At 43.3% G+C, this 27,804-nt stretch overlaps 1 protein-coding gene and 1 pseudogene across 7 annotated transcripts in view; both read right to left on the reverse strand.

Annotated features, from left to right (window-relative positions):
- DPF3 (double PHD fingers 3) overlaps positions 1-27,804 on the reverse strand; it is a 491,728-nt gene that overhangs the window by 291,232 nt on the left and 172,692 nt on the right. For all 6 annotated transcript variants that reach the window (XM_082275031.1, XM_082275032.1, XM_082275035.1 and 3 more), the window contains exon 2: positions 807-967. In XM_082275031.1, the coding sequence (XP_082131157.1) occupies positions 807-967 (161 nt within the window). The remainder of the gene's footprint in view (positions 1-806; positions 968-27,804) is intronic.
- LOC309569851 (piggyBac transposable element-derived protein 4-like) overlaps positions 21,810-27,804 on the reverse strand; it is a 49,251-nt pseudogene continuing 43,256 nt past the window's right edge. The window contains exon 2 of the transcript in view: positions 21,810-21,960. The product of the transcript in view is annotated as a piggyBac transposable element-derived protein 4-like (transcript). The remainder of the gene's footprint in view (positions 21,961-27,804) is intronic.

A 27,804-nucleotide genomic window follows, 5' to 3' on the forward strand; every position in this document is an offset into this window, starting at 1 on the left:
TCCTTTTTTTTCTACAATGTGGGTCACATGGGTTACATCGGAGAAACCTCCTTGTTTGTCTTACAAATAAACCTATCTAAATTAAAAAAAGGACCTGTTGACAGAGTCGGTCAAGAGTGTCCCCCATAAGGGCTCTTTCACACGGGCGGTCCGATCAGATCCGCCTGTTAGTTTTTTAGGCGGATCTGATCGGATGCCCCATTAAGCCCTATGGAGCAGCGGATGTCAGTGGTGACATGTCCGCTGACACCCGCTGCCATTTGCATCCGATCCTGTCCGTGAAATCCGGACGGATGGAAACCCTATTTTCCATCCGTCCTGGGGATCGGATGGGATGGGATGGGATGAGAGCGGACAGGCGGTCTGCTCTTATCCGATTCCCCATAGAGAGCAGCGGGAGCTGTGACACCTCCCTCTCTGCACTGCAAGCGGAGACGGAGCTGTCATCCGCCGGCTCAGCGGGGATCGGCCTACGGAGGCGGACCGTGTGAAAGAGCCCTAATTTTGATGTCTGACAAAAAGTCACGCTTGTTTTCGACCTATGTCAGTATATTTGCTTCTTTAGTTGCTGCTTGGTTTTGATACTTCCTTGGTGGTTGATATTCACTACAAAATCAAAGAGAAACCAAGTTTTGCACATTATGAAAATGGTGCAATTGCAGATCTCCGTCAGAGCAGTGACTGAAATTACTTTGTTACACAGGAAATCCAACAAAACAATATTATATACAGGAGATTCAGATTGCCTGACATTAACAGTCTTTGGATATATAGATGCTGCGTGAATGCACTGACCAGTACTCTACCTGGCCCTCTGTGCCTTTTCTCCATCCAGATGTAGCAATTGTTTTGAGCCACACCAGTCTGTGAGTCAAGGAAGGGAAGCCGGACACTGCGTTCAGCACATAGTCTGGCGTTGTAGTTGCGGCAATGCTCAATCGCTTCTTTGTAGAACTGATCTCCAAGCCTGCAAGTAAAGAGAGAGGAATTCTCAATAATCACATGTGTCTAATCACAGAGTGGATGCATAACTAAATTATGATAAACAAGTTTAGTAATCAGATTCTAAATACAGTGTAAAAAAGAGAAAAAAAAATGACATCGCTATCATTACAGATATTTTTATTAGAAAATAGACTATTACGTATTCTGTTCTTGCACCAGCCTCATGGGAAAATCGCTGCTTCCATGTTGTTAAAGTGGAACTCCAAGAAAAAAACCTATATACATAGTATCCATATTAAATATGTTTTCTGCATAAAATAGGAATTTGGTCCAAACTTTGGCTCTCAGTAGCCGGAAGAGCGAACTTAGTAAAAATGATTTTAATACCCCAACTTTTATACTTTCTTCATAATACCCGCGTGGTTATCCCATTGAAAATATTTCAATTGGTTAACTCCCTTTTCCGCTCTCTGATATGGAAGACGGGTGCAGCCAGGATTAGGTTGGAGCAACTACAAAGATCTAAGGATGCTGGGGGATTGGTTTTCCCTAATCCGTGGATTTATTATTTGGCGGCACAGTTACAGCACCTGTTGGGGGCCCTTAGTGTCTGGGGACGGGGGCTGAGGGACTCAACCCTGGGGGGGGGGTGCTTCATGCAGTGGGCGCAGATAGCCTCCCTGAGGCCCTGGAGTCGCAATTGCTTTCAAAATCGAACAAGCTCTTCCCCACATATAGATTAATGCACAAGATCTGGGCTAAGGCGAAGCAACTTCAAAAAGTGGCTAGTTTTACGGAGTACAGCCCGATCTGGCGCAACACGACCTACCCAGAACTGGCGGACCTACAGTGTGGGGCTCTGTGGCGTGTGCGGGGGGGTACCCACCTTCGCCACTTATTTGACCTTGGCGGGTTGCTGATGTTTGCTCAGCTGCAGGCCAGGTTTGATATACTCCTGGAGCATGATGTTTTCATACCTAAAGCTGCAGCATGCTATTAAAGCCCAGCCCTCCCTGCAATCCCTGGAGTTATCCCCGACCCCAGTCCTTTATATGATGAAGCATTTCGATTCTTCTAAGGGGTTTATTTCTGAGTGTTATGCAATGTTACTGGGAGACTATCTGGAAAAGTTTCCTAGCTCAGCTAAATCACAGTGGGAGGCTGATGTGGGTGACCTTACTGATGACCAGTGGGAGGAGGCATTGGAGTCGGCGCAGCTCATTGAATGTGACGCAAAGACTCTCGCAATTGTACATACTCCTCCGGGTGCATCGCACTCCGGCCCGTAAGCCCAGGATGGGCTTGTGGGCGGTCCCTCTGTGCACCAGGTGTAGCAGGGACTGTGGTGATCTTATTCATCTCTTGTGGCGGTGCCCTAAGCTCCATAGGTATTGGAGGGCAGTGGTTCAGACTATTAATGCTGCTTATCTCCTTTCAGTGCCAGTGGACCCAAAACCCTGCCTTCTTGGTTTAGTGGAGGAATTTACCCAAGACGTCATATTAGATTGGCGGTTTCCAGGGCTCTGTTTCAGGCCCGGATAGTCATCTTACAACATTGGATTGCTCCATCTCCCCCCACGCTAGAGATGTGGGTGCATGCCATGGGTGCCACTTTACGGTGTGAGTGTCTGGTATACCAGCATAGAGGAGTACCGCTTAGATATGGCAGGATCTGGGGTGGGTGGCTGGCGGTTCCCGGCCTAGCTCCTAATGATTTGGTCCTTGACCGACTACTACAGTAACTGTTTTGCTACTGATGTGGGGGCTTCTCGGGGGGGGGGGGGCAAGACGAGCACGAGCATGTTGGTGTTATGTTTGATTTGCCTTGTACCTTTCAGCATTGGACTGTTTGAGTGTTTCTGATGCTTCTGTTATATGGTTGTACTTTTTGGGAAAGATGTATACTATGTGAAGTCTGGATTTCTTTGTTTCCTTCAATAAACTTTGTTTCTGATTTAAAAAAAAAAAATGTTGTCTGCTTTACCTTCCAAAGGATTTGTAATTTTGTTCAACTGCTCTTGTAGTTCACACACCTCTGCCCCACATAGGCAGGTGACACACTTTCTTTTTGGTTTAGCAATGCAGATTCCTACTGAATACCAGCTCTCTGCCTCTAGCTTACGCACTGGAAAATGAATCAGCATCACATCTTTGTCCAATAAGCAGGGAGAAGAGTCAGGGAGCAGTAAAATGAGGCAGAAATGTGTAATTCACAAGACTGGCTGAACAGAACTACATATCTGTTTCCATGTACAGCACATGTATTATTTTTAACCACTGTATGTTTAGCGGTTTGCCTGGAGTTCACATTAACAACTGAGGATACCAGCTTTTAGCAAAAAGCTGTTAGGTATGGCGTTAATTAGGCATTAGGGTGAGTTCACACTGCCCTTTGTCTAAAGCACAGCTAATGGTTTTCCTTTTCAAACAGCAGCCACTGTAGATTATAAAGTATAAAGAATATTGCTCCTTCCGCTTTAAGTAGTTCTAACTCCCTGACATGCCACATTTGTCATGTCATTTTTTTTGGGAGGGGGGGGAGCGGGTACCTAGTTAATCATTACTTACCTACTCGTGTATGCGCAGTGCGCACCTGGCTGTGCAGCCGCAAGCTGTCACAGCCGGGTGCCCACACTAGTGATGCCGGTGCCACCAAGACCAGAGGGAGAGGATCGAGTCTTCAAGCACCCGCATCACTGGATCGTGGGACAGGTGAGAGTGTGTTTATTAAAAGTCAGCTCATACACGTTTTGTAGCTGCTGACTTTTAATAAACACAGAAAAGGCTGGAACACTGCTTTAAGGCATTCCGTACACATCTAGTGTACAAAACGCCTTCAGAAAAGTCATTTTCTGCATGTGTGAAGTACTCTGCACTAAGATACACATCACGTTTTAGGCATCTTCTGCAACAAAAATATAATTTTTTGTGAGATATTCTCTATGGGTTAATCACTCTAAAGAGATGGAGACACTGCAACGTTTCTCATCAGAGCACTCCAAATGCACCAGCTGATTAAAATGGATTGTGTATAAAAGGAATACTTTTACGCTTAGTGTACAGGTAAAATGTAGGATGCAGCAATCTAATTGTCTGAATACACAACAAAACAAGTCCCTAAATAGATAGGCATGCTTCCACAATTGCATCAATAAGTGGTATCCACATGTACCTTAAAGTGCTAGTGCTTAGGCAAATAAACCACAATATTCTCATACAAATAGATAAGTGAAAGATTCCTTCAAAAGTGCTTGTGCAAGCCAAAAGATAAATAAATAAAAAAAATTATACCACAATATATCATAAAAATAAATACGTCAAAAAGTCTTTCTAAAAAAATGAATACTGGATAAATCGATTCATTTATTGATACTAATCAATAAATAGTGTGGATATATAAATTTATTATCAATAAATATTGTGTTTGAAAGTCCATGCAAAATTCATCTAACAGGTTCAAAGGACAAGAATAGCAGGTAAGTACTTCTCCCCGTGACTCCTCCATCACAGATTACACCGCCTCCTACAGAGTCATATTGATCTCCTATTCAAAAACAGATCAATATGCACTCTATATAGATGAATCCTCCGGAAAAAACACTTGCTAAAGCCAGCAATGACCACCAGGCATCCAACAAACCAGGGTTTGAAAATTTTGCTTTGAAACTAGGAGCCAGCTGAAAAAGTTAGGAGCCAGTTTCTGTGCGGCGATATGTAATGTGTATCGGGATAGAGGTTTTCATGGGTAGGCACCTCAATGTGTGCGCTTACATTGTACGTGCGTATATGTGCATGTCTCCCGTGTACTCCAATGAATGTAATGCATTGCAGATTACACTTCAGGTGATTGTAAAAGTTAGTTTTTTTTTTTTTAATAAACAAACATGTTATACTTACCTGCTCTGTGCAAGGGTTTTGCACAGAGTAGCCCCGGTCCTCCTCTTCTGGAGTGCCCCGGTGTCGCTTCTGGCTCCTCCTCTTCATTGGGTGCCCCCATGGAGAGCCGCTTTACTGGTCCGCCCATTGACACAGACAAGTCCTGCTGCTGCGCCCATTGACACAGACAGTAGGACTCAGCCCCGTCCCCCCGCTCTCGTGTCACTGGATTTAAATGACAGCAGCGGGAGCCAATCTATCCAATGATGACCTGAGACAGCGGCTGAAGCTGCTGGGCTCCTGCTCGTTGCTGGAACGTTCAGGTTTAGGTAAGAATAACGGGAGGTCTGGGGGGAAGTTGCAACCATCCTATGCATTAAGGGGAAAAACCTTGAGATTTTACAACTCCTTTCTGTTTATGGCTTCCTCCGTGGGGGGTGGGTGGGAGGGTTAGCACTTTACGCAGCGCAGCGAAAGGCATGTGCATCATCCCCAGTAGGACACAGGCCAAGGGAGAAAGGCAGCATCACAGCCTGTCCGTCACCTGGCCACCATATGCATGTGATGGCAGCGGCTCACTAGGGAAGGATAGTGCAGCAAGGTGGGGGCGATGGGAGATCTACTGACCGGGGCGTTCTCAAGCCACCTCAGGCTGTGTGCTGTGACTGGACAGGGAGAAACAGGGGAGGGATGTGTAAAAGCAACTGAAGCCATTTCAGCCAGCTGCCCCACACTCCCCGGCGGTAAGGAAAGGGTGCCAGATCAAACCCGCAATACCTTCAACTGCAACCCAGCTGCCCTCAACATGGGGATAAGGTGCTTTGGGGGGGGGTGCAGAGCCCCCACTCTGTCTAAAGGAACCTACCCCCATATTAAGGGCATGTAGTCTGGTATGGTCCAGGGGGGGGGGGTGCTCGCTCCCCCCCCCCCCTTTCCTTACCTGCCCTGCTGCATGCTCAGATAAGGGTCTGAGGGGGACTCAATGCTGTTTTATTTATTTTTTTGTTTTTTTTTTTAATTTCGGCGTGAGATTCCACCCTCCAGATTCAAATCACAGGGCAAAGTCAGATTAGAAGTTATGTGACTTTCATGTCAGAGCAGTGTGAACAAGCCCTTAGGGTACATGTGGATCCAAGTTATTGATGCAATTGTGGAAGGGCACCGTATCTGTTTATCAATTAAAATTAGTCACTCCCATTCATAATCGGTATCCAAAAAAACATACAGCTCTTTTTTCAGAGCAGGAACAAGCAGGATTCATTCTATTAACAAAGTTATCAGAAGGAACTGCCTTTTTTTTTTCCAACAAAAGTGGAGTTACTCTGGCTAATATAAAGCACATATCTTAGCTAGCCTTATATAATAGGGGAATTTCTGTGGGCTGTCCATAATCTGATGGAGACATTTTTTGAGAAGAATATTAAAATGACTCTAAATGAAAAAACAACAGTAAATGTACTAAGCTCTGGAGCTTAGCAAAGAAGGTAAACCTTCACTTTGTAAAGAGTACCCAATCACATGCAAAGAAAATTAAAAAAAAAACAGTATGTTTGCTTGCACATGATTGGATGATGGAAGTCAGCAGAGCTTCTGCTCATTTACTAAGCTCTAGAACAGTGTTGGCGAACCTTGGCACCCCAGATGTTTTGGAACTACATTTCCCATGATGCTCATGCACTCTGCAGTGTAGTTGAGCATCATGGGAAATGTAGTTCCAAAACATCTGGGGTGCCAAGGTTCGTCATCACTGCTTTAGAGCAACTTTGCAAAGTGCACAGTCTATTTGCCTTTAGTAAATCAACCGCATTGTGTGATCATTTTAGCTTGCTTTGTGCTCTTCATGGCAGCTTATATCTTTTAGACCACAATAGGCCAGTGTACTGAACAGTCATGTGTACTAATAAAATCTTTTGAAAACCCATTACCTGTAGAAAGATTATCTGTTGAGAGTGATTATTTTAGCACCTAGAATGTGGCAATATTGTTTGTGTTCATTGAATCGTTTTAAATATACAAAAAAAGAATCTTTCAAAAGTATATGGCAAGCATAAGAAAATATATTTACTGTACTTATTTAAATATTACCATGGGCTGGTAAAATCCACACACGCAACACTACATATTTGCGACTGTAAAGCACCATGTAGTGAAAGGGTTAATAACAGAATAATGGCGTGTCACCCAGAGAGAGGGAGGCAGCAGCACACCTTTCCATTCTGGCTGTCAGACTCTCAGGCGGTGTCTGCAGTGCTTTATTGAAAAGATAATTTGGCTCATAAATTTCCCCCATCGCTCCTACCGATAGCAAATGATCCACAGAAGGACCCTGCCGCCCAAAAGATAATTACTTCCCCTGCAAGAACCCAGGAACCTGGCAGAGCCTATAAAATTAAGCACAAAGCAGGTTCTGGTGACCACGTATCAGGTGTACCACAACTATGTACAAACCATAGAACAAAGGTCATGGAACTTTAAATGAGGCGGGTCACTAACTGAAATACACATAGATAAAATAAAAACATGGTCATTTATTGCACATTCAGTATTTCATACAGATATATAACATCAGTTCCCAAATATGATGCAGACATATGTGAAAAGAGCTGACAGATAAATTCATATAGTAAAAAATTCATATTATAATAGGTAAATAATATTTCGTAGAAAAGTACATGGTCGATCCCGGATCTCTTTGGCTGCCTCCCCCCTCCCCCCTTTGGACCAGGCAGCTCATTCTCGCCACAGCCCTGAGTCAGACGTCTGCTTTGGCGCTCTCACTTCCCTCCTAGATACTGAGTGTATTTTTGATGTTGACATGTAATTGATAAGGCCATTTTGTTTTTTCATACATGAGATTTTTTGCATTCCTATACAAACCTGTATTTACAGGTATCTTTTTGCATCATAGTTACATACATACCGGTAGTTAGTGAGGTTGAAAAAAGACATCCGTCCATCCAGTTCAACTTATGATGTGTGGGTGTGTGTTTGCTGTTAAACGTACATTGTATACCCCTGTATGTTGTGGTCTCTAAGGTGCCCATCTAATAGTTTTTTGAAACTATCGATGCTCCCTGCTGATACGACTGCTTGTGGAAGAGAATTCCTCATCCTTACTGCTCTGACAGTGAAGAACCCCCTGCATATTTTAAGGTTAAACCGCCTTTCCTCTAGTTTTAGTGAGTGGCCACGTGTCTTATTGTATTCCCTTTCTCTGAATAGTTTGTTCCTTATGCTAGGGTCGCCAGTACAGTATTTGTACATTGACATAATATCCCCCCTCAATCGTCTCTTTTCGAGAGAGAATAAGTCCAGTGCTTGTAGTCTTTCCTCATAGCCGATGCCCTCCATTCCCCTAATTATTTTTGTTGCCCTTCTGTGGACTCTCTCCAGTTCCAGCACATCCTTCCTGAGGACCGGTGCCCAGAACTGGACAGCATACTCCAGATGTGGCCGGACCAGAGACTTGTAGAGAGGGAGAATAATCTCTTTATTTCTGGAGTGAATACCCTTTTTTATGCATCCCAGTATTCTGTTGGCTTTGCGACCCCCTAACTAAAAATTTTTGACACTTTTGAGGGGACCAGTGACATTACTACAATAATCAGTGCTAAAAATATGCACTGCTACTATAATAACGACATTGGCAGGGAAGGGGTTAACCTAGTGGGTGTTTAAAGGGTTAAGGGTGAGCCTAGGGGAGTGTTTACTAACTGTATGGGGGATGGGCTTGTGAAATGATCATAGAGAACTGTGATCCTATATAGAAGGATCACAGGCGCTCTGTGATTATTTCAGAGAGAAGAACAGTCAGTTGTGTTTACAACAGCTGCCCGTCCTCTCTCAGCAGGGAGCGATCGCGGATGCCTGGGGCGATCACGGCCGCCAGCCCTGTGCATCAGCATCCCCGCCCCCCCAGCACCACGCGCACAACCAACATAGGGCTACATTAGTTCGCGCAGGAGAGGCAGCCTGCCGCAGTAAATCTGCGGCGGGCGGTCTTAATGTGGTCGACTATTTTAATATAAATTTTTCTTTACTATATAAATGTTTCTGTGTCAGCTCTTTTCACATATGTCTGCATCATATTTGGAAACTGAATAAATTACCATGTTTTGATTTTTTTCTATGTACGTATATTTCAGTTAGTGACCTGCCTCATTCAAACTCCCTGGCGGTAATCCCGAGCGTGACTCGGGGTGGATTTTCTAGTCCAGGATCGGTATCCCCGAGTCACGCTCGGGGTGGATGTGCAGAGAGCGCAGCGGTGTCTCTTACCTTCTCCTGGCGATCCAGCGATGATCTCTCATTGCTGTGACCGCCAGCCGAGATCCCCGCCGCTTGTCCGTCGGTGTGATGACTTCCTAGTTCTGTTCCCTGCAGCAGCAATGCTGCATGGGAGCGGAACTAGGGAGGGAAATTCAAAACGTTGCACAAAACACAAACACATAACACATTTTATATTACATATATATATATATATATATATATATATATATGCACACACACACATAAATATATATACCTATATACACACGTAAATATATATATATATATATATATAAAATTATATTATTGATTCGATTATAATTCATGCGTTAAATATTATATATATATATATATATATATATATATATATATATATATACATATACATACACACACACATATATATATATATATATAAATGATATATAACGCATGAATTAGGGATTCACCGAAATGAAATTCTTGGCCGAAGCCGAATAATAATGAAATGCTTGGCCGAAGGCCGAATACCGAACGCGGTGTTTCGCATTTTTTCCATTTATTTTGCGTTGCTCTTAACATAAAATATGCCCATTTGAGTGCCCCTTAACATAAAATGTGTCCATTAGCGTGACCCTTAGCATAAAATTTTCCCATCAGTGTGACCCTTAACATAAAATAAGGGGCACGCTGATGGGCACATTTTATGTTAGGGGGCACTCTGATGGGCACATTTTATGTTAGGGGGCACGCTGATGGGCACATTTTATGTTAGGGGGCACTCTGATGGGCAAAACAAAACATTTAAATCAGCGTTGCTCTTAACATAAAATATGCCCATTAGCGTGCCCCTTAACATAAAATATGCCCATCAGAGTGCCCCTTAACATAAAATATGCTCATCAGCATGTCCCTTAGCATAAAATAAGGGGCAAGCTGATGGCCACATTTTATGTCAAGGGAGCACTCTGTTGGGCACATTTTTTTTCTTAAGGGGCACTTTATAGGGCACTCTAATGAGCATGGCAACATATGGCAAAATATGCCAGTCTGCACACTAATGCTTGGGCAGCTACCGTATTCTCCCCCAAATGTGCTCCACATACCTGAACTGCAGCCAGGTCGGAGCCAAAAGCCGCGAACAGGGGGGCGGGCGTGCACATAGTGTCACGTCCTAGCTCGCTGGACCGAGTGTGAAGGAGCCGCAGTCAGGAGCAGGGGGCGGGACGCGCGCGTGACGTCACACCCCCTACTCGCGGCCGGACAGGACACCGGCGGCGTGTGAGCAGGGAGCCGGGAGCCGCAGTGAGGAAGGGGACTGAAGGACTCCTAGGTAGCGGGCTCGCGGTCCGGGCGGAAGCATCGCGCGGGCCTCCAATGGACCGCGGGCCTACATTTAGTGACCGCCGCTGTAGTGCCTCCGGCTATGTTTACAGTGATACTCGGGGATGGCGGGTCGCCGGTCGGGACATTGTTCGGCACAAATTTATTCGGCCTTTTTACTTATTCGGCCGAACACCGAAAGTGCTTTTTTTGCTATTTTCGGCCGAATAATGTTCGGTTGCCGAACATTCGGTGCATCCCTAGCATGAATTATAATCTAATCAATAATATAATTTTATTATATATATTATATATTATATAATAAAATTATATTATTGATTCGATTATAATTCATGCTTTTGTGTTTCAAATTTATCACATCTGGGATGTCTACTAGACTCTTGTTTTGGTCAGGTTTAAGTCAGTAATTACTAAGAATTGTAGGCCTATAATACATAACGCCAAATTTCCATGAAAAAAATTGTACCGCTTTTGGTATATAATTCCTGACATAATCATACCGCCAGGGAGGTTAAAGTCACATAACCTCTGTTCTATGTTTGTACGTACAATTAGGGATAGAGGCACGTCACTGTGCATGCTTCAGATCATATCCTTTCTCTGTGCCACAACTATGCACTGCCTTCAGATGACACAAGAGCTAAATGATGAGCTTACAAGAATGCAGATATTGTAAGTAATGTATAAAAAGCATTTGTCACTCCTGGTGGCTAGTGACATGAGATTTTAAACACAATCAGAGCAGACAGACACGTATTAAACGACTGTAAAGCAGACTAGTCTGTAGGCACACAAGTAAAAAAACATCAGCCTCCAGTTTAATAAGTTGTGGCGCCATATCTGTGAATTGTGCATGAAAAATTCACAGATGGGTAAAGACACGTCACATTTATAAACCATACACTTTAAACTAACAAATCTAGTTAGAGGGTTTCCAAAGGAGCCTCTGTTTGTAATGGTAGACAAGCACAGCCTGAATATTATGATTTGTTTAAGTCGTGTTTAGATTGGTATGATGAGTGCTTGGAAAGGATGTGAGGGCACTTTCACGCTAGCAGCTAGAGGTCAGTAAAAAGAGGCAGCTTAGCCGTGCTTTTGTGTTTTGTGCCCTCACTCTCACACCCCCCCCCCCCCCAAGTTGCCCATCAAAACTCTAACATTACAGTCTGACAGTTCTATACACATGCCACGCCGCTGCATCTTTCACTAGGTCTGAGAGATCGGCTTGCAATTGTGGCATGGTGCTGCAATGTAAAATTGTCGTTCAGCAAAAAACAAATATCAAAAGAGGCAGACAGCAGTAGTACCTCCTGAATGTCTGCCAGCTGCTACTCTACCACCTTCTGAAAAGCAATCCACCAAAATCCCTTTTCAGAGGGCAATAAGCTTACCAGCTGTCTGAAAGAGCATTTATAGAGGCAGACCAACTTCAACAGAACAGGAGGTTTGCTTTGGTCAGGAGTTCTTGTGGGATCAGTGCATATGGCGACCTGTCTTCAGAAACTCATTCAGCAGCATCTAGCAAAAGCTAGAATGGAAGCAAGGGACTACAGTTCTGCTTTAAAGAGAAGCTCCACTTTTGTTATGGAAAAAAAAAAAATTCCCCTCTGGATGATCCATTTACATTGCAAGGATTTTAGCAAACTTTGTTGCAGATTCCTACCTTTTGTTATTCTGAAAAAATAGCTGTCTGTTTTCATGTGCAAAATAATGTGAATGGGAGGGATTTTATGATTATCAATCAGCTGCTATACTTGCAGGGTTCTAATGAGGAAAGTGTCATGGTCTGCATCCCTTTAAACATGATTTTCCATTGGGAGTATCTCATCAAAAATGACATTTCTGTTGCAGGGAAAATTTGATTCAAATCTTAGTGCACATGGTCTGGGAAAATCAGTAAGTCAATCACAAAAGCAAGACCACCTCACAGGCTGCATCCCTGCTGCGAGCAGGGATGGGTCGTTCATAATGCCAGGGCGAACACATGGCTGAACGCTCGATGGCGGGCTGGGGGTCCCTCTGACCCTCTGCCCTGGGGAACCAGGGCGGTCAGTCCGAATCCCAGCTCCGCAAGAATCCATCTTCATCCGAAGATCCGACTAAAACTAAAGCTGACAAAATAAACAGCTAGTAAATCAAAGAAAAAACTGAAATTTTCAAAGAAAATCAAATAAAAAAGATTAGAAAGGCTGAGACTGTAGCCCCAGCACAGGGAAAGCCTAACTACTCCTGATGCTAGGCAGAAACAAACTGAGTTGGGAGTGTCACTGCAGGGGGGTATTAACCAGTGGGACAGCCCCCATGGGTGTGTATATGCAAATGCGTTTGTTCTTTTGACTAAGTCTTATGCCTAGCTACTCCTGTGGAGCGGAAGTCAATACCCAATAGTGATGACATAGAGGAGGAGGCGACTGTCGGAGGACGTAAGAGAAATTACATTTTTGGAGGCATTCTGTACACCATCTTTGTAAACAATGCCTCCACATTGCCATATTGCATTGCATTTTACAGAAAATGACAGTGCTACAGATTGAAAAGGAATGGTAATTTTTAATATACAATTACAATTAACCTTGTGTCACAATTCTTTATGCAATATTTTTTTATTTGCTATTTGTCACCCCAACAAGTGGATTTAAAATGAGCTGGCTGTATGAGATCAGCACAGTTGCAATGTACTTGATAGCATTAGCAGTTCACAGATTGATTTTACTTGTCGCCTGGAGTTCTTCCTTCTAGACGCCCGATCATTAATGACCCAAATTTAAAAAATGTAATCTCCTGCGCAACCACCGAAAAATTCCAAACATGATACCAAAAAATGACTCCCTACTGTGATCTATTCATTTTAAAAACACAACTTCTGCCACTATACTCTTCCAGTGTTCCACACGTAACATACCAACAATTTGCACAATACATTGCTGCAGCAAAATTTACCACACTTCTGAAAATACTACTATAATGAAAAAACAAAAATTGAAATCTATGGTGAATCATCAAATGCTCCACGCTCCTCTACCACAAACTGTTCACCTGATACATTGACCTATAAAAATTAGGTCAAAATACGTTTTCCCCTTTAGGAATTATATAGCCTGGATTGGTGTATAAGTCCAAATGGATCCACATGTCACATCATATGCCCATACAACTCCACTGGTCTTTAAGATGTCACTTAGCATATTATTCTCCACAGGGGGTCAAAATAAATAATAATTACACAAAAAACACTGACATGGCAATGTGCACCAATCTGGTGCACTACAGGGAAAGAGCGTGCACTGTTTCCTTAAGGTGTGGATGGCAGTAGCACTTCATCCTAGTTAAAGGCCATACTGTCACTAAATTAAAATTAATCAATGGATTGATCATAAATCATCAAAGCCACAAAAAAAAGACAAACAAGTTCTAGTGAAAAAAAAAGTGGAAAAATGCAAAAAAAAATGGAAAGATGGATGCAAAGCACTAGTAAAAAAACATTTTATGTAATGTGCATCATTACATAAACCGACATTTTCCTATAGTGATTTAAAACTGAAATTCTGCTTTTATACCTCCTCCTGTCCTCTCCTACTTTTGGAGGGGTTTTTCTTTTCTTAAGGTGTACTTGGAAACCGTACTCTTTATGTAAAGTTCTGCACTGAGCAGAGTTTATCCATCACCCTTAAGAGGACAGTGCAGACCTTTACAATATAGAGTGTGATTTCCAGCTACACCTTATTTTTGTTTGCCCACTCACTAGAACTTGTTTGTCTTTTTTTGTGTCTTTGATGATTCATGATCAATCCATTGATGAATTAATAAGGTAGAAATTTGGGAAGTTTGAATGAGGTAGGTTATTCTATGGGACCTCTATGCATACCTACAGTATACTGTATATTCACACTAATTTACTTTATAAATTTGAACTATACATAAAAAGAAGATTCACTATGTTATCAGGAACATTTAGAAAGACAAATTGTCTAAGCTGCATTCTGAAAAAACAACCTCTTATCTTATACTAGAAGTCAACCTTAAAATTGTTTGGAAAAAAAAAAAGAAGTCAACCTACTGTCCTTTACAGCCAAGGAAATTGCCTCTGTTTGATCTGCAGTTGTCATGGTACTGTACTGTATATGTGATCATTTCCTGCACTAGCAACTGTGACCAGTATTATTCACAACATGCCTTGAATGTAACACTTTTGGGAAACCGTTAAATCAATGAGTTTAGTTCCCCTTTAAGTTTCTCCTTAAAAATACCTGTACGCATGTGATTTATTGCTGTACTTGCAGCTTCACTCTTTGCACATCTGAAGTGTGATATCATACAAGGCATATTCCACTCACTCCTTCCTCTAATGCCTACTATTCTCCCTAGATTAGAGTAAGATCTGGTGATGGAAGCACTGTGCTCCTTGTTCTTCTGAGGGTCTACTGTTTCTTCATTTTTTGTGTGGATCAGAAGAGCAGGTCTGAGATCTAGAAGCAAAGCTTTACTTCTCTAGCAAGATGCCCCCACACAGAGACAGTAAGGAACAGAAAATGTTAAATCAGTCTAAGGGAATAAATCAGCTGCAGCAAGCCTACAGACAACAGTATTGACTAGCCATTCGCCCTTATGACCTTTTCATAGGCCTGCTATGTGCTTAGTCCCATAATCCAGACAAAATGGTCAAACATTGCATTTTAGCCTACACTAGAGGATCTTCCATATAAATGTGAGGTTCTTACAGCCAGGTGTCAGAGGTGGGCTTCCCAATCATGTGATCACATTGAATGGGTGTCAAACATTATATGATTGGGAAGTCCACCTCTACCACAAGGGATTAAGAACCCCGCTCCCGTTGGGTGTTTAACATTTTTACTATTCACACTATGCAGTTTTCACACTCCTACCCCAATTTCATAAAAGACTGATAACTATTTCTATTACTATTATTTAAAACTCTTCCCACAGGTATCCCTAAGGGCAAGATGTGATAGAATGAGAAACATAACATTGCCAGCACTTTTAAACAAGAAACAAAGTAAACAAAATTGTACGTGTAAATACTGTATACTTCAATGAAATTTCAGTTCATTACAAAATACTCCTACTGACATCAAACTTTAACCACTTTACCCCCAGCCCTATTTCGGACACTTTTTGTTCACAAGTTAAAACCAGTATTTTTTCCTAGAAAACTACTTAGAACCCCCAAACATTATATATATTTTTTTAGCAAAGACTCTGGAGAATAAAATGTCGGTCATTGCAAAATTTTTTGTCACGCGGTATTTGCGCAGCGGTCTTTAAAACGCCATTTTTTTGGAAAAAATTTGAAAAATCACATTTCACTGCATTTACAAAATACTAAACAGTAAAGTTAGCCTATTTTTTTTGTATATTGTGAAAGATGATGTCACGCCCAGTAAATAGATACCAAACATGTTACGGTTTAAAATTGCGCCCCCCCCCCCCCGTGGGATGGCGACAAACTACGGTCAATAGAGATCTCAATCTGCAACGCTTTAAATTTATTTAACGGTAACCAGTTTAGAGTTAGAGTGTAGCTCTTTTTTTTAAATTATTGCCCACGCTCTGGGGATCGCGGCGATACCTCACATGTGTGGTTTGAACAGCGATTTCATTTGCGGCTCGACTTGCGTATACGTTTTTTTTGTGTGCGAGCTAACAGTGACGGGGCGGCTAAATTTTTTTTTTTTCCTATTTATTTTTTCTTTTTTTTTAACTTTATTACAGGTTTTTTAAAAAAAAAAAAAAAAATCTGATCACTTTTATTGCTGTCACAAGCAATGTAAACATCCCTTGTGACACCAATATGTAGTGACAGGTACACTTTATGGAGGGATCGAGGATCTAAAAGACCCTAGACCCCTCCACTACACTTCCCTGTATGCAAAATGGCGAAAACTGCATTTTTGCATACAGCCGTTTTTCAAATCTGCCGCCTTTTGCAGCACAGTAACCCGGATGTGACGTCATGGACGCCGCCTCCGGGTTACGTCATCGGAGACCCGATCGATGCCGTTTCCGGCATTCATCGGGACTCCATCCAGCCGGTGGACGCGCCGGCTGGGTGCTCGATCGTTACTGACGGAAAGCCGACCGTCGGCTTCAAACAACGGTACCGGGATGATGCCTCTAGCTAGAGGCATCATCCCGGTATAACCACTCAAAGTCAGCCGACGTAGATCTACGTGGCTGGTCGTTAAGTGGTTAATGGCAGAGAAGATGGTTCTGTTTATATGTACATTATATAGGATTTCTGACTCACCAAAAAATTGGATTTTTGACTTACCGTAAAATCCATTTCTCAGAGTTCATTGATGGACACGGCCCTCCAGTATTCAGAACCACAGGGTTATATTGCCCCTACAGGAGTTGGACACTTGGCAGAAAAAAAGACTTGGCTAGACCTACGGGCAGTCCTAGGTGGTATACTCCTCCTTTCCACAGTTTTTTAACAAGCAGTGTCAGAAGTAATACAACTCTATAGAGGGGTGGGTGCTGTGTCCGTCAATAAACTCAGAGAAATGGATTTTACAGTAAATCAAAAATCCCATTTTCTTTCTTGTCCCCAAGTAGTGCCAAACATGAGGGGTCGGACAACAAAAAATCCCAAGGCTAAATACAATAGCAACCAGGTAAACAGGAGCTCAACAAACAGCAACTGGAGCCCAACTTGAACAATATACCCCCAAAGAGGAAACAGACCCTTTAAACAGCAGCCTGCAAAACTTTACAGCCAAAGGAAGCATCCGCAGATGCCAACACATCTACTTTGTAAAATTAATGAAAGTGTGCACCAACGACCAAGTGGGCGCCTTGCAAACCTGTGCCACTGATGCCTGATAACAGAAGGCCCAAGAAACACTAAGCCCCCGAGTGAAGTGGACAGTTACAGGGAAAAAAGGAAACCTGACCACTGACAGGATAGGCCTGAGTCACCGTCTGTCTGATACATCTGGAAATGGTCGCAGAAAAGGGGGACATCCCTTTTTGTAGTCCATTCGTGATCACAAACAGTGAGTCTGACCTCCAAAAAGACTCAGTGGGTGCCAAATACACCCAAAACTCCCGAACCACATCCAAGGCATGCAAAGCAAAATCCTTAAGATGTTTGGGCCTGGAACACAGGGAAGGCAACACAATGTCTTCATACAAATGGAAATCAGAGACTACCTTAGGAAGGAACAAGGGATATGGGCAAAAAATCACCTTATCTTTATGGCCCAGCAAAAAGGGGGTACGACAAGAGAGCGCTGCCAGTTACGACACTCTGCGAGGACAAGTGATAGCCACGAAAAAGGCAGCATAAGTTGGGGAATCTCCCGAATATTCTTAAAGGAAGGCTTCTGGAGAACTGAAAGCATCAAGTTTAGATCCCAAGGTGGTAGAGGAGACCGCACCGGTGGAGTCAGATGTCAAACCCCTTGAATGAAAGTACGCACCAGGGAGTGCGTGGCCAGGGGTCATTGGAAGAAGACCGCCAAAGCCAACACCTGGCCCTTTATGATACTCAAGGCTAATTTCTGTTTAACCCCCCCGTTGAAGGAAGGTCAAGATCTGAGCCACCAAGGAGGAGCGAGGAAGAACCCAAAGAGACTCACACAACGAAATGTACGCTTTCCCCATACGATGGTATATCTTCCCGGGGGCAGACTCCCTAGCCTTCAGCAGTGTTGGAATCACCGATCCAGACAAACCTCTATCCTTCAGCACCTGGCTTTCAACAGCCAGGCCATCAAAGCCAATGACTGTAAAGCAGTATGGTAGATCAGCCCTTGGGACAGTACATCCTCCTTGAGAGGCAGTCTCCAAGGGATGTCCGCGACCAGCTGCATTAGGTCAACGTACCAAGACCGACGAGGCCAGTCCAGGGCCACTAGAATGACCGCAGCAGAAGCTTGAGAGGAGGAAAAGTGTAAATCAAAATGATACTGGCCTTACGGGGCCACCAAAGCATCTGTGGCATCTGCTAGAGGATCCTGTGACCTTGAGACAAACCTCGGCACCTTCCTGTTGAGCCAGGACATCAACGGATCCACCTTGGGGGTGCCCCATCGGACACATATCTGATGAAGCATGTCCAGGTGAAGGAACCACTCCCCTTGTTCCTACGCCTGCCGACGGAGATAGTCCGCCTGCCAATTTTCCCTTTCTGGAATGTATACGGCGGAGAGGGCCGGAAAGGAAGTGTTCTGCCCACTGGAGGGTGCCGGCTACTTCCAGGGCTGCCAACACACTCTTTGCTCTGTCCTGGTGATTGCCATAGGCTACGTTGCCCTGTCTGACTGAATACGCACCAGAAGCCCCCAGAGTCGATCCATCCAGTGATCCAGGCACAGCCTGATCACCCGAAGTTCCAATACATTGATAGGTAGTCTGGACTCTTCCAGCGTCCAACAACCCTGAGCGGAGCTTAGTCCCAGGACACCTTCCCACCCGGACAGACTGGCATCCTTGGTGACCACTGTCCAATGCAAGCGGAAAAAGGATTTACCCTGCCCAAGAGCTGGAGAGCGAAGCCACCAGATCAGAGACCCCCTTATTTCCCAGCTCAGCCGGATCGGATTGTCCAGAGGCTTTGGACACTTGTCCTATTTGACCAGGATCTCCTTTTGAAGGGACCTCATATGGAACTGTGCAAACTGATCCGCCTCGAAGGTAGATACCATCAAGCCCAGCACCTGCATGCAAGACTGGAGAAAGGACCATCTGCTGGACAGCAGGAGATGAATCGCAGCATGCAACTTCTGGAGTTTTCTAGAGGAAGGATCACTCTGGCTAGAGCTGAGTCTAGAGTCAAACCCAGATAATCCTATTTGTGGATGGAATTAGAGCAGACTTCTGGTAATTTAAAAGCCAACTGAACTCCTTCAGGGTCTGTATAGTGATCTATACGTCGTCCATCAAGGCAGCAGAGGACTCTGCTTGCAAGAGGAGGTCATCCAGACAGCTCAGTACCCCAATCCCCCGCTGACATAGCAATGCCAAAACTGGGGCAAACACTTTTGTGAAGACCCGAGAAGGGGAGGCGAGACCAAAGGGTAACTCCACGAACTGATAATGCTCTTCTCCTACAGCAAAACGGAGGAAGTGCTGGTGTCTGGCACATACTGGAATGTGCAGGTAAGCATTCTTGATGTCGACAGAGGCAAGAAAATCCCCCTGATGTAGATATGCAACGTGCAAATGGACTCCATTCTGAACTTCTGTACCCACACAAAGCAGTTCAGGGCCTTGAGGTCCAGAATCGGACGTGCCTTGCCCTCCTTCTTTGGGACCGTGAACAGGTTTGAAAAGAAACCCTGAAAACATTCTGATACCGGAATGGGACAATCACACCCTGAACCAGCAGGTCTTGTACCACTCCAAAGAGAGCTTGCAATCGGTCTGGGCACATTGGAAGGGAAGAACCTTTCCGGAGGGCAAGATTGAAACTATCTTGTAACCAGACAGTATCACTTCATGCATATTAAAAAAGAATAGCGAACACATGTAAAAGAAATGACTATCAAATATGAAGACAATCCATAAATAAAAATGGGGATTTGGTCCCACCATATGGCCATATCGTGATCAAGCCCACCACTACGTCAAAGTACCCCATTGTCAGTGGGTCCTACACTATCAATAAAAAAGGATGAATCCAGCCTCTCTAACCCTTGGAGACAACACTTCTTGCTGGGAGAGATGTGCTAATGCACTGCAAGGGACTCCTCCTATATCTACTTGATGGTGGACACTGATAGAGTACAGGTGTGTGTGTGGGGGGGCGGGGGGTGGGGTGCTCAACCTCAGAAGTATGGTCAGACCGAATACATAATAAACAAGCAAAAAGTTGGGGGAGCAAACCCTGAACATGTATTTCTAAAGCTGGTGCAGATATGACCCAAGCGACATGCATATTAAAAAAGAATAGCGCACACATGCAAAAGAAATGAGTGTATCACTTCATGGACCCACTTGTCACTTACCAAGGAGGTCCACAGGCCTGGAAACCAGCGAAGATGTCCCCCCACCCCAGGCATGGGTGAGAGCATACCTTCATGCTGAAGGAGCCTTGTCCACAGGTCTAAAGAATCCCGCTCTTGGCTTGTCAGACAAGGACCGCTTAGAGCCTCCCGGGGACGACTTGAAAGGTTTTGAGCCCTTTTTCTGAGGGCTTCGTGTGAGCTGAAAAAGATGGGCCATGTCTGTGATAAGGTTCTTTACCATTCCCAGACTGTGGAAGAAAGGTACTCTTCTCCCCTGTAAGACTCTTAATGATGTCATCCAGGGTAGCCTCAAACAGGCGATCGTCCTGAAAAGGTAAATCAGTCAGGGCTTTTTTTAGAAGTCTTGTCCACAGACCATCACTTGAGCCACAATACACGCCTAAGCAGCACTGCCGAAACAGACAGCCTAGAAATCAGGGGAGCCGTATCCAAAGAGGTATTGCAGACAAACTGCAGCCCCTGGACAAACTGCTCCGCCAATTCAGCAAAGGCAGGGGGAAGCTGTTCGCCCTCCAGGTCATTGAGCAAAGGTTTAGCCCACTCGGTCAGAGTTTGTGACTCCAGGGCAATCGTTAGGACAGCACAGCACAAGAAAGAGTGGTTTACAAGTTAAAACTGGCAACTCAAAGACTTGCCTTGCTGAAGTGGTGGTAAAGAAAAAGGAAACTGCAAAAAGGGCAGACAAAAAAATATCCCTATTAGTTTAAAAGGATGGATTCTGAAGAACTGACAGAACCTGACTGCGATCCGAAAGAGTAATTGGGAATATACAGGAGGAATAATGCGAGTGACACCCTTTATGAAGGCCTTAGCAATAGAGAATAAGGGTGCCAAACCAGTACTTGGGAAAAAGGATCTGGGGGGGACATGCATAGCCTGCTACAGGTCTGACGAAATCTGCGTACCATGTTCTCCTGGGATAGTTTGGTGTCATCAGACTCACTAGAATGCCCTCCATCTTGATTAGGCTAGGAAGGAGTTTCATAGAAAGAAAGGAATATATCTGGTAAAATAACGCCCCACAGAGTCACCAGAGCATTCACTGCAAAGACTTGAGGCTCCCTAGATCTGAAGAAAGATCTGATCAGTTTGTTTCTGGAAGCCAGGAGGTCTACTTTCAGTTTTGACTGTTCCCTCTAAATAAGGTTGTCCAAATATCCCAGTATAGGGATGCCCTGAGAGTGAAGCAAAGCAAGAACAGGAGCTAGCACCTTGGTGAAGATGCAAAGTGCAGCATACAGGCGAAAGTGAAGGGCAACAAACTGGTAATGTTGCATGCCCACAGCAAAGTGCAGGTAGCGTTGATGGGGGCATCCCCCGGAAAACCGGGATAAGCAACTAAGCAATGACCAACTTGGCAGATTTAGTGTGGAATTATTGTACCCAGAGGCAGATGTTGAGGAGCTACAGATCCAGTATGATGTAGATGTCCCATGTTGCTTTGGAGATGGTGAGCAGGCTTGTATAGAAACCTTGAAACCTCTCCATTTCCAGGATAATGGCTATGACCACTTGAGAGGGGAGTTGTGCCAGAGCAGCATAAAGGTCCACCAATCTTTGTGGAACAATGGCAAGTGGAATAAAATGAAGCAGGGTTGAGGTAAATACAATATTTCCAGTCTGTAGCCTTTGAATACAATGTTCTGGATCCAAAATGTCTGAAATATCTGGAGGCAACACCAAGTGGAGGTGCCCCCTCATTTGTGAGGAGAACCTGTTCATTGGCTTAGAGGTCTTGGGAGTCCAGGGCCTACAGCAGAACTAAATTCCAGGTTTTGCCTTGTATGCTTGGAAGAAACTAAAAGCGTTTTATCGTCTTTGAGGTAGAAGTTTTACCAGTTTGAAGCTTGGCCTCCTTTTGTTACAAAAAAAGGGTGTTCTTTCTCCCCCTGAAATCATTGATAAATCTGTCCAGAGATTTATCAGAGAGGCGTTCCTCTTCAAAGAGCACTTTTTACACAGATTGTCCATAGGCAAACATTTGAGCTCCAGTTGTTGGAAGACAGAAGGATTCGTAAAGATCGACATGGGATTCTAGGCTTTATTCTTGGATCAGACACTCAAGTCTGGCAGACAGACATGGCCACAGTAGCAGGCTTTAATGCCCCATACACACGTGCAGATTATCTGCAGACTTTTGTCTGCAGACTTACCTTTTCTATGTAGTGCAAGGGCCTGCCGGATTGCATACAAATTGAAAGTGTTTAGGTTTGACCTCATATTATATGGTTTTGGTAAGTCTGCAGACAAAAGTCTGCAGATAATCTGCACGTGTGTATGGGGCATAAGGCAGGACAAACAAGGAAGATAGCACTACAAGTAGCATGTGGAAGACAGGGTTACCACCCAATAGTGTAACAGCTCTTACAATACTCCTGTGAAATCTGAAAAGTGTTGTGGAGCCAAACTAAGTATGCTGCAACTAACAATATTGAAAAAGGTGTATAATAAGACAAAGTTAGAAATGTGTTGCAGCACTCCAACACAATTTTTAAGTGTAGCAGCACACACTGTAGCCCCCGAATAGAGAGAGGGAATACACTCAGAAGGATTGCAGCTCCTACAAAGGCAGGCACAAGCCCTGTTACTCACCAATAGTGGTCTGGATAGGCAAGACACAGGGCATCAATTGCATAAAAGACAGACTTAACCACTACGGCAGGCATAACCCCTTAGGGCAGAGGTGTCAAACTGTGGTCCTCCAGTTGTTGCAGAACTACAAGTCCCATCATGCCTCTGCCTTTGGGGGTCATGGTTGTAACTGTCAGATTTGCAATGTCTCATGGCACTTGTAGTTTGGCAACAGCTGGAGGGCCACAGTTTGACACCTGTGCCTTACTTAGGGAGTTTCAGGGGCAGACATGCTTCAACCAGTAGGTGCACCACAGTCCTAGACCTATAAAGCACTCTGTAACTAAGTCATGCATTACACCAAGGGTGCCTAGGCGAGTGCAGTGCTCAAAGAACACTACAGCAGGGTCTGAGTACAGCCAATCCAAGTACTCCAAGTGTCATAACAATCAGAGGTAACATCTCAAAGTGCATGATTTATCCATTGTCTTCCAAGGTCCGCACTGACATTAATATCTTGGAGTCCAAGGTCAAAGTGGTCTGAACATGCAGCAGCAGATCAACCAAGTATCCAATGACTGAACCCAAAGACACTGAAACGGAGGATAGGACCTTTGCAAAAGCTCTGTAGCGTCTAGTGTCCCATTTCACAAAGATTTTGACAATCCTCTGGTCAACACAATCAACTGGATGAGAAATCCTCTCATTTTAAAGTGGTACACATTGCTCAAGGAGAAGGGACACAATTTCCCTACTTTTAGGCGAAAGGAAAAACTATTGTATGGAATTCTACTGGTAGTGTTTCCTCTGTCAAAGATGAAAGGGACTTGGGTATGATGAGGCTTCTAAAGGATCCCGGACATAAGTTAAAAAATTAGGCAAATCTGTGTCAAACAACACTGGGAAGGTGACAGTGTTTTTCGACTTAAAAACAGGAGAAACTACAAAACATTGCATAACAGCAGAACATGTCTGCTGTGAGACAGAAGGAAAAATGAGCACCCAACTATGCAAGAGTCAGATCTAACACGATCAGTTGAAGCACAGAAGGCACAATTTACTGGAGTACCAAGGTCAACCTTGTACATAGTGCCAAATGAATCTGGATTTGGTGGGGTGCCAGATATAGGGCAAATTCCAAAATAGATTGCACCTGCAGAAAACAGAAGTATACAGCTTCCTACGAAATAATTATGGACCAGCTGAGAAAGTATAGCTGTGAGACAACTGTCCCTGCAGGCAAGATGCAATGATCACAAAAAATATTTACAGTCATATGCAATTCCTCTGAGCATAGGGTGTTAGCTCTCCACTTTCTATTGCTGATACTGTTCCCATTCAGCTGTGTGAAAGCACCTCACTGCAGAGCAGAAAACTGCAACCCCTTTAAGGACCCACTATGTGGTGTCCCCAGTATCGCCCAGTTAACCCCTGGCAGCTAATAAATTGTATGCTGCTCTTAAAAACCTGCTATCCAACATCAACAGCATCACTTTGTTTAGCATATAGTCACTATGAGAAGCATGAGCATACAGAGAGCTGTGTCAAAACTGTCAGAATACATGCTATGCTCCTGATGTGTGGCATCATAATGCAATCCTAAATTTACCAACAGCAGAGCCATCCAAGTACAGAGGAATTCAGACAGAAAGTGATGCTTCAGAGAAGCAGACAGAAAAAAACTGATACAGCTCTGCCCCCGATAACTCTTTAAGAAATTTAAAGATACTGTATACTGGTTTGCACCGAATCCTGTGCTAACCACAACAAAAAACTGAATCTACATAGATGGAGTCTGGTGAAGTGCACCTGCTTTGGTCCCAATACTCAGTAAGGAAACCCAAGATATACTGGCCTGACCTGAAAAGCAGAGTCATGTGTAACTGAACAAAGATGGGTAGTCAATGCCGACAGGAGGTCATAAATAGATCCCCAGTTTATGACCTGGGAAAACCTGCGCTTGTAGGCTAACTGGAAAGACTTCCAGGAATTAATATGTATAGCGTGACTCTACCAGCAGCTAAAATCTTTCAATCCAAGCAAAAAAATAGCATAGAAGAAGGGAAAATCGACTCTCTTGAAGACACTGTGGAGTTGATTAATAAAGAATGGCCATTCACCCAATGAATCAAAAGTACATTTGTTCTGTGTGAATAAGGCAACCAAAAATGTAAATTAGCGATATCATGTGCTGATTCAATGTAAATTATTGATTTTAACTCAAAAATATTGTATTTAGCCATTATGATACTTCGGGCCTAATTCAGTATAGAACCTATTTAGCAAATAGGAGAACAAATGATCACAAACGACTAAAACTAGTCAGAAACGATATTTGCTATAGCATGCAGTGAATGTTTACTCACAAAATCAAATTCAATATAGGTCGCATAAATCAGTGACCGTCTAAATCAGTAGTCGTGCTAAAAGCAGGTGAATTGCACATGGAAATAATGTTTAGAGCTTAATATCATAAATTAAATGGTTCCTAAACATGTGGTATATTGTTTGAAGATGATCTGCTTTTATATCTAGAAATATTGTTGTGAAAGCAGAAATATGCTTGAAAGTCTGAGAAGAGATAAATTCACCCTGTTTTTAGGACTCTGTGCTGACACAACTGAGCATGCCCAGACTAGAAAACTAGTCACAAACCTACTCTCATTTCCTTTTAGCCTCGTGCTATATATATAGTGAGTTCCAAAAGGTGTGAATGCCTAACAAGCACGAATTTGTGAGAGCTAGCAAACAATGTACTATTTATATTTCAATGCAAGTGTCAACCATTGATTCTCATTGTATAACTGTTAGTTCAACAAAAACATACATTTTAGAGCCGGTTCACACTGCCGCGACCTCTAAGTCGCCTCATAAGGGGCGACTTGTTAGCGCGACTTTTAGCGTGACTTTGCGCGTATTCAGCGCGACTTGTATGATAGACGACTTTGTACGACTTTGTATTTGGCCAATCAGAATATGATGGTTCTGGGTCATGCTCAATCAGAATATGATGGTTCTGGGTCATGCTCAATCACACAAAAAAAAGTTCCTAAAAATTGTCCTTTTTGATAGCCAATTATTGAAAAAAATAAAATGAGATTTCTTAGGATTTAGTGTCTGGGGGGTCTAAAAAGTGTACCTGTGAAGATTCAGCTCTGTAGCATGTCCAGAACCAGAAAAAAAGATCATTTTTCTTATATTTTTTAGTAGCACAGGCATATGGCTTCTCTCCACCTGGGCGTTTTTCTTGCAGGCATTTATCGGGCATTTTTGGAGGCAGGCATGACTTTTTTTGGATTTAGTGTCTGTGGGGTCTAAAAAGTGAGCCTGTGAAGTTTCAGCTCTGTAGCATGTCCAGAACCAGAAAAAAAAGATAATTTTTCTTATAATTATTAATAGAGCAGGGTAGTGGCTCCTCTCCACCTGGGCGTTTTTGTTGCAGGCATTTATCGGGCATTTTTGGAGGCAGGCATGAATTTTTTTGGATTTAGTGTCTGGGGGGGTCTAAAAAGTGTACCTGTGAAGTTTCAGCTCTGTAGCATGTCCAGAACCAGAAAAAAAAGATCATTTTTCTTATAATTTTTAGTAGCACAGGCATATGGCTTCTCTCCACCTGGGCGTTTTTCTTGCAGGCATTTATCGGGCATTTTTGGAGGCAGGCATGACTTTTTTTGGATTTAGTGTCTGGAGGGTCTAGAAAGTGTACCTGTGAAGTTTCAGCTCTGTAGCATGTCCTGACCCAGAAAAAAAGATAATTTTTCTTATAATTTTTAGTAGCACAGGCATATGGCTTCTCTCCACCTGGGTGTTTTTCTTGCAGGCATTTTTGGAGGCAGGCATGACTTTTTTTGGATTTAGTGTCTGGTGGGGTCTAGAAAGTGTACCTGTGAAGTTTCAGCTCTGTAGCATGTCCAGAACCAGAAAAAAAGATAATTTTTCTTATAATTTTTAGTAGCACAGGCATATGGCTTCTCTCCACCTGGGCGTTTTTCTTGCAGGCATTTATCGGGCATTTTTGGAGGCAGGCATGACTTTTTTTGGATTTTTGGACTTTTTTTGGATTTAGTGTCTGGGGGTCTAGAAAGTGTACCTGTGAAGTTTCAGCTCTGTAGCATGTCCAGACCAGAAAAAAAAGATAATTTTTCTTATAATTTTTAGTAGCACAGGAGTATGTTAATTCTTTACTACTGAGAGAGCAACTTGCTTACCACCATGGCATTATGGTACCGCCACCATAATGCCATACATAAGTTTCAGCTGGTTTGGCAGGGGTGTCTAGATTCACCAGGGTTCATCCCCTCACAACTGGTAACGGATAGGCTGCAGCAGATGTAATCAATGTTGACATTATCTCCCATAGTATTCTGGCTTTTGATATTCTCGCCTAAGTCGCCTTATAGAATCTTTAGTTATTTTCTGTTTTTCTCACTTATGTTTGCACCTTTTGAATTCATGCACAGATTAACTTTTTACTTTTCCCCTCTACCCTAAAATAACTCCTCCAGAGTTGCAGCAATAGATTCAACAGTTGCTATATGGAATATAATCTTTTCTAATCAGTTGTATCTATACATGTTTGTGCATTCTATATGAAGTGATACTGTATATGCTGTATCTATTTTGTTTTTTTGACCTTTAACATAAAAAAAGAGCTTGGATTTTTTTTAAAAAACACTTTCTGCACACATCTTTAATTCAATAAGGTGTAGCACCCTACAGATAGGTGCTAGGCAAATATATAGTGGGCCTTGTCTGCCTTACAGCAGGGCCATGCTTTCTTTTTGCTAGGGTGTCATGGCTTCCAGGTGTGCCTACTGAAAAGGGAGTC

This window comes from Pelophylax lessonae (assembly GCF_965119305.1).
Source record: "Pelophylax lessonae genome assembly, chromosome: 13".
Classification (NCBI taxonomy): Eukaryota; Metazoa; Chordata; class Amphibia; order Anura; family Ranidae; genus Pelophylax; species Pelophylax lessonae.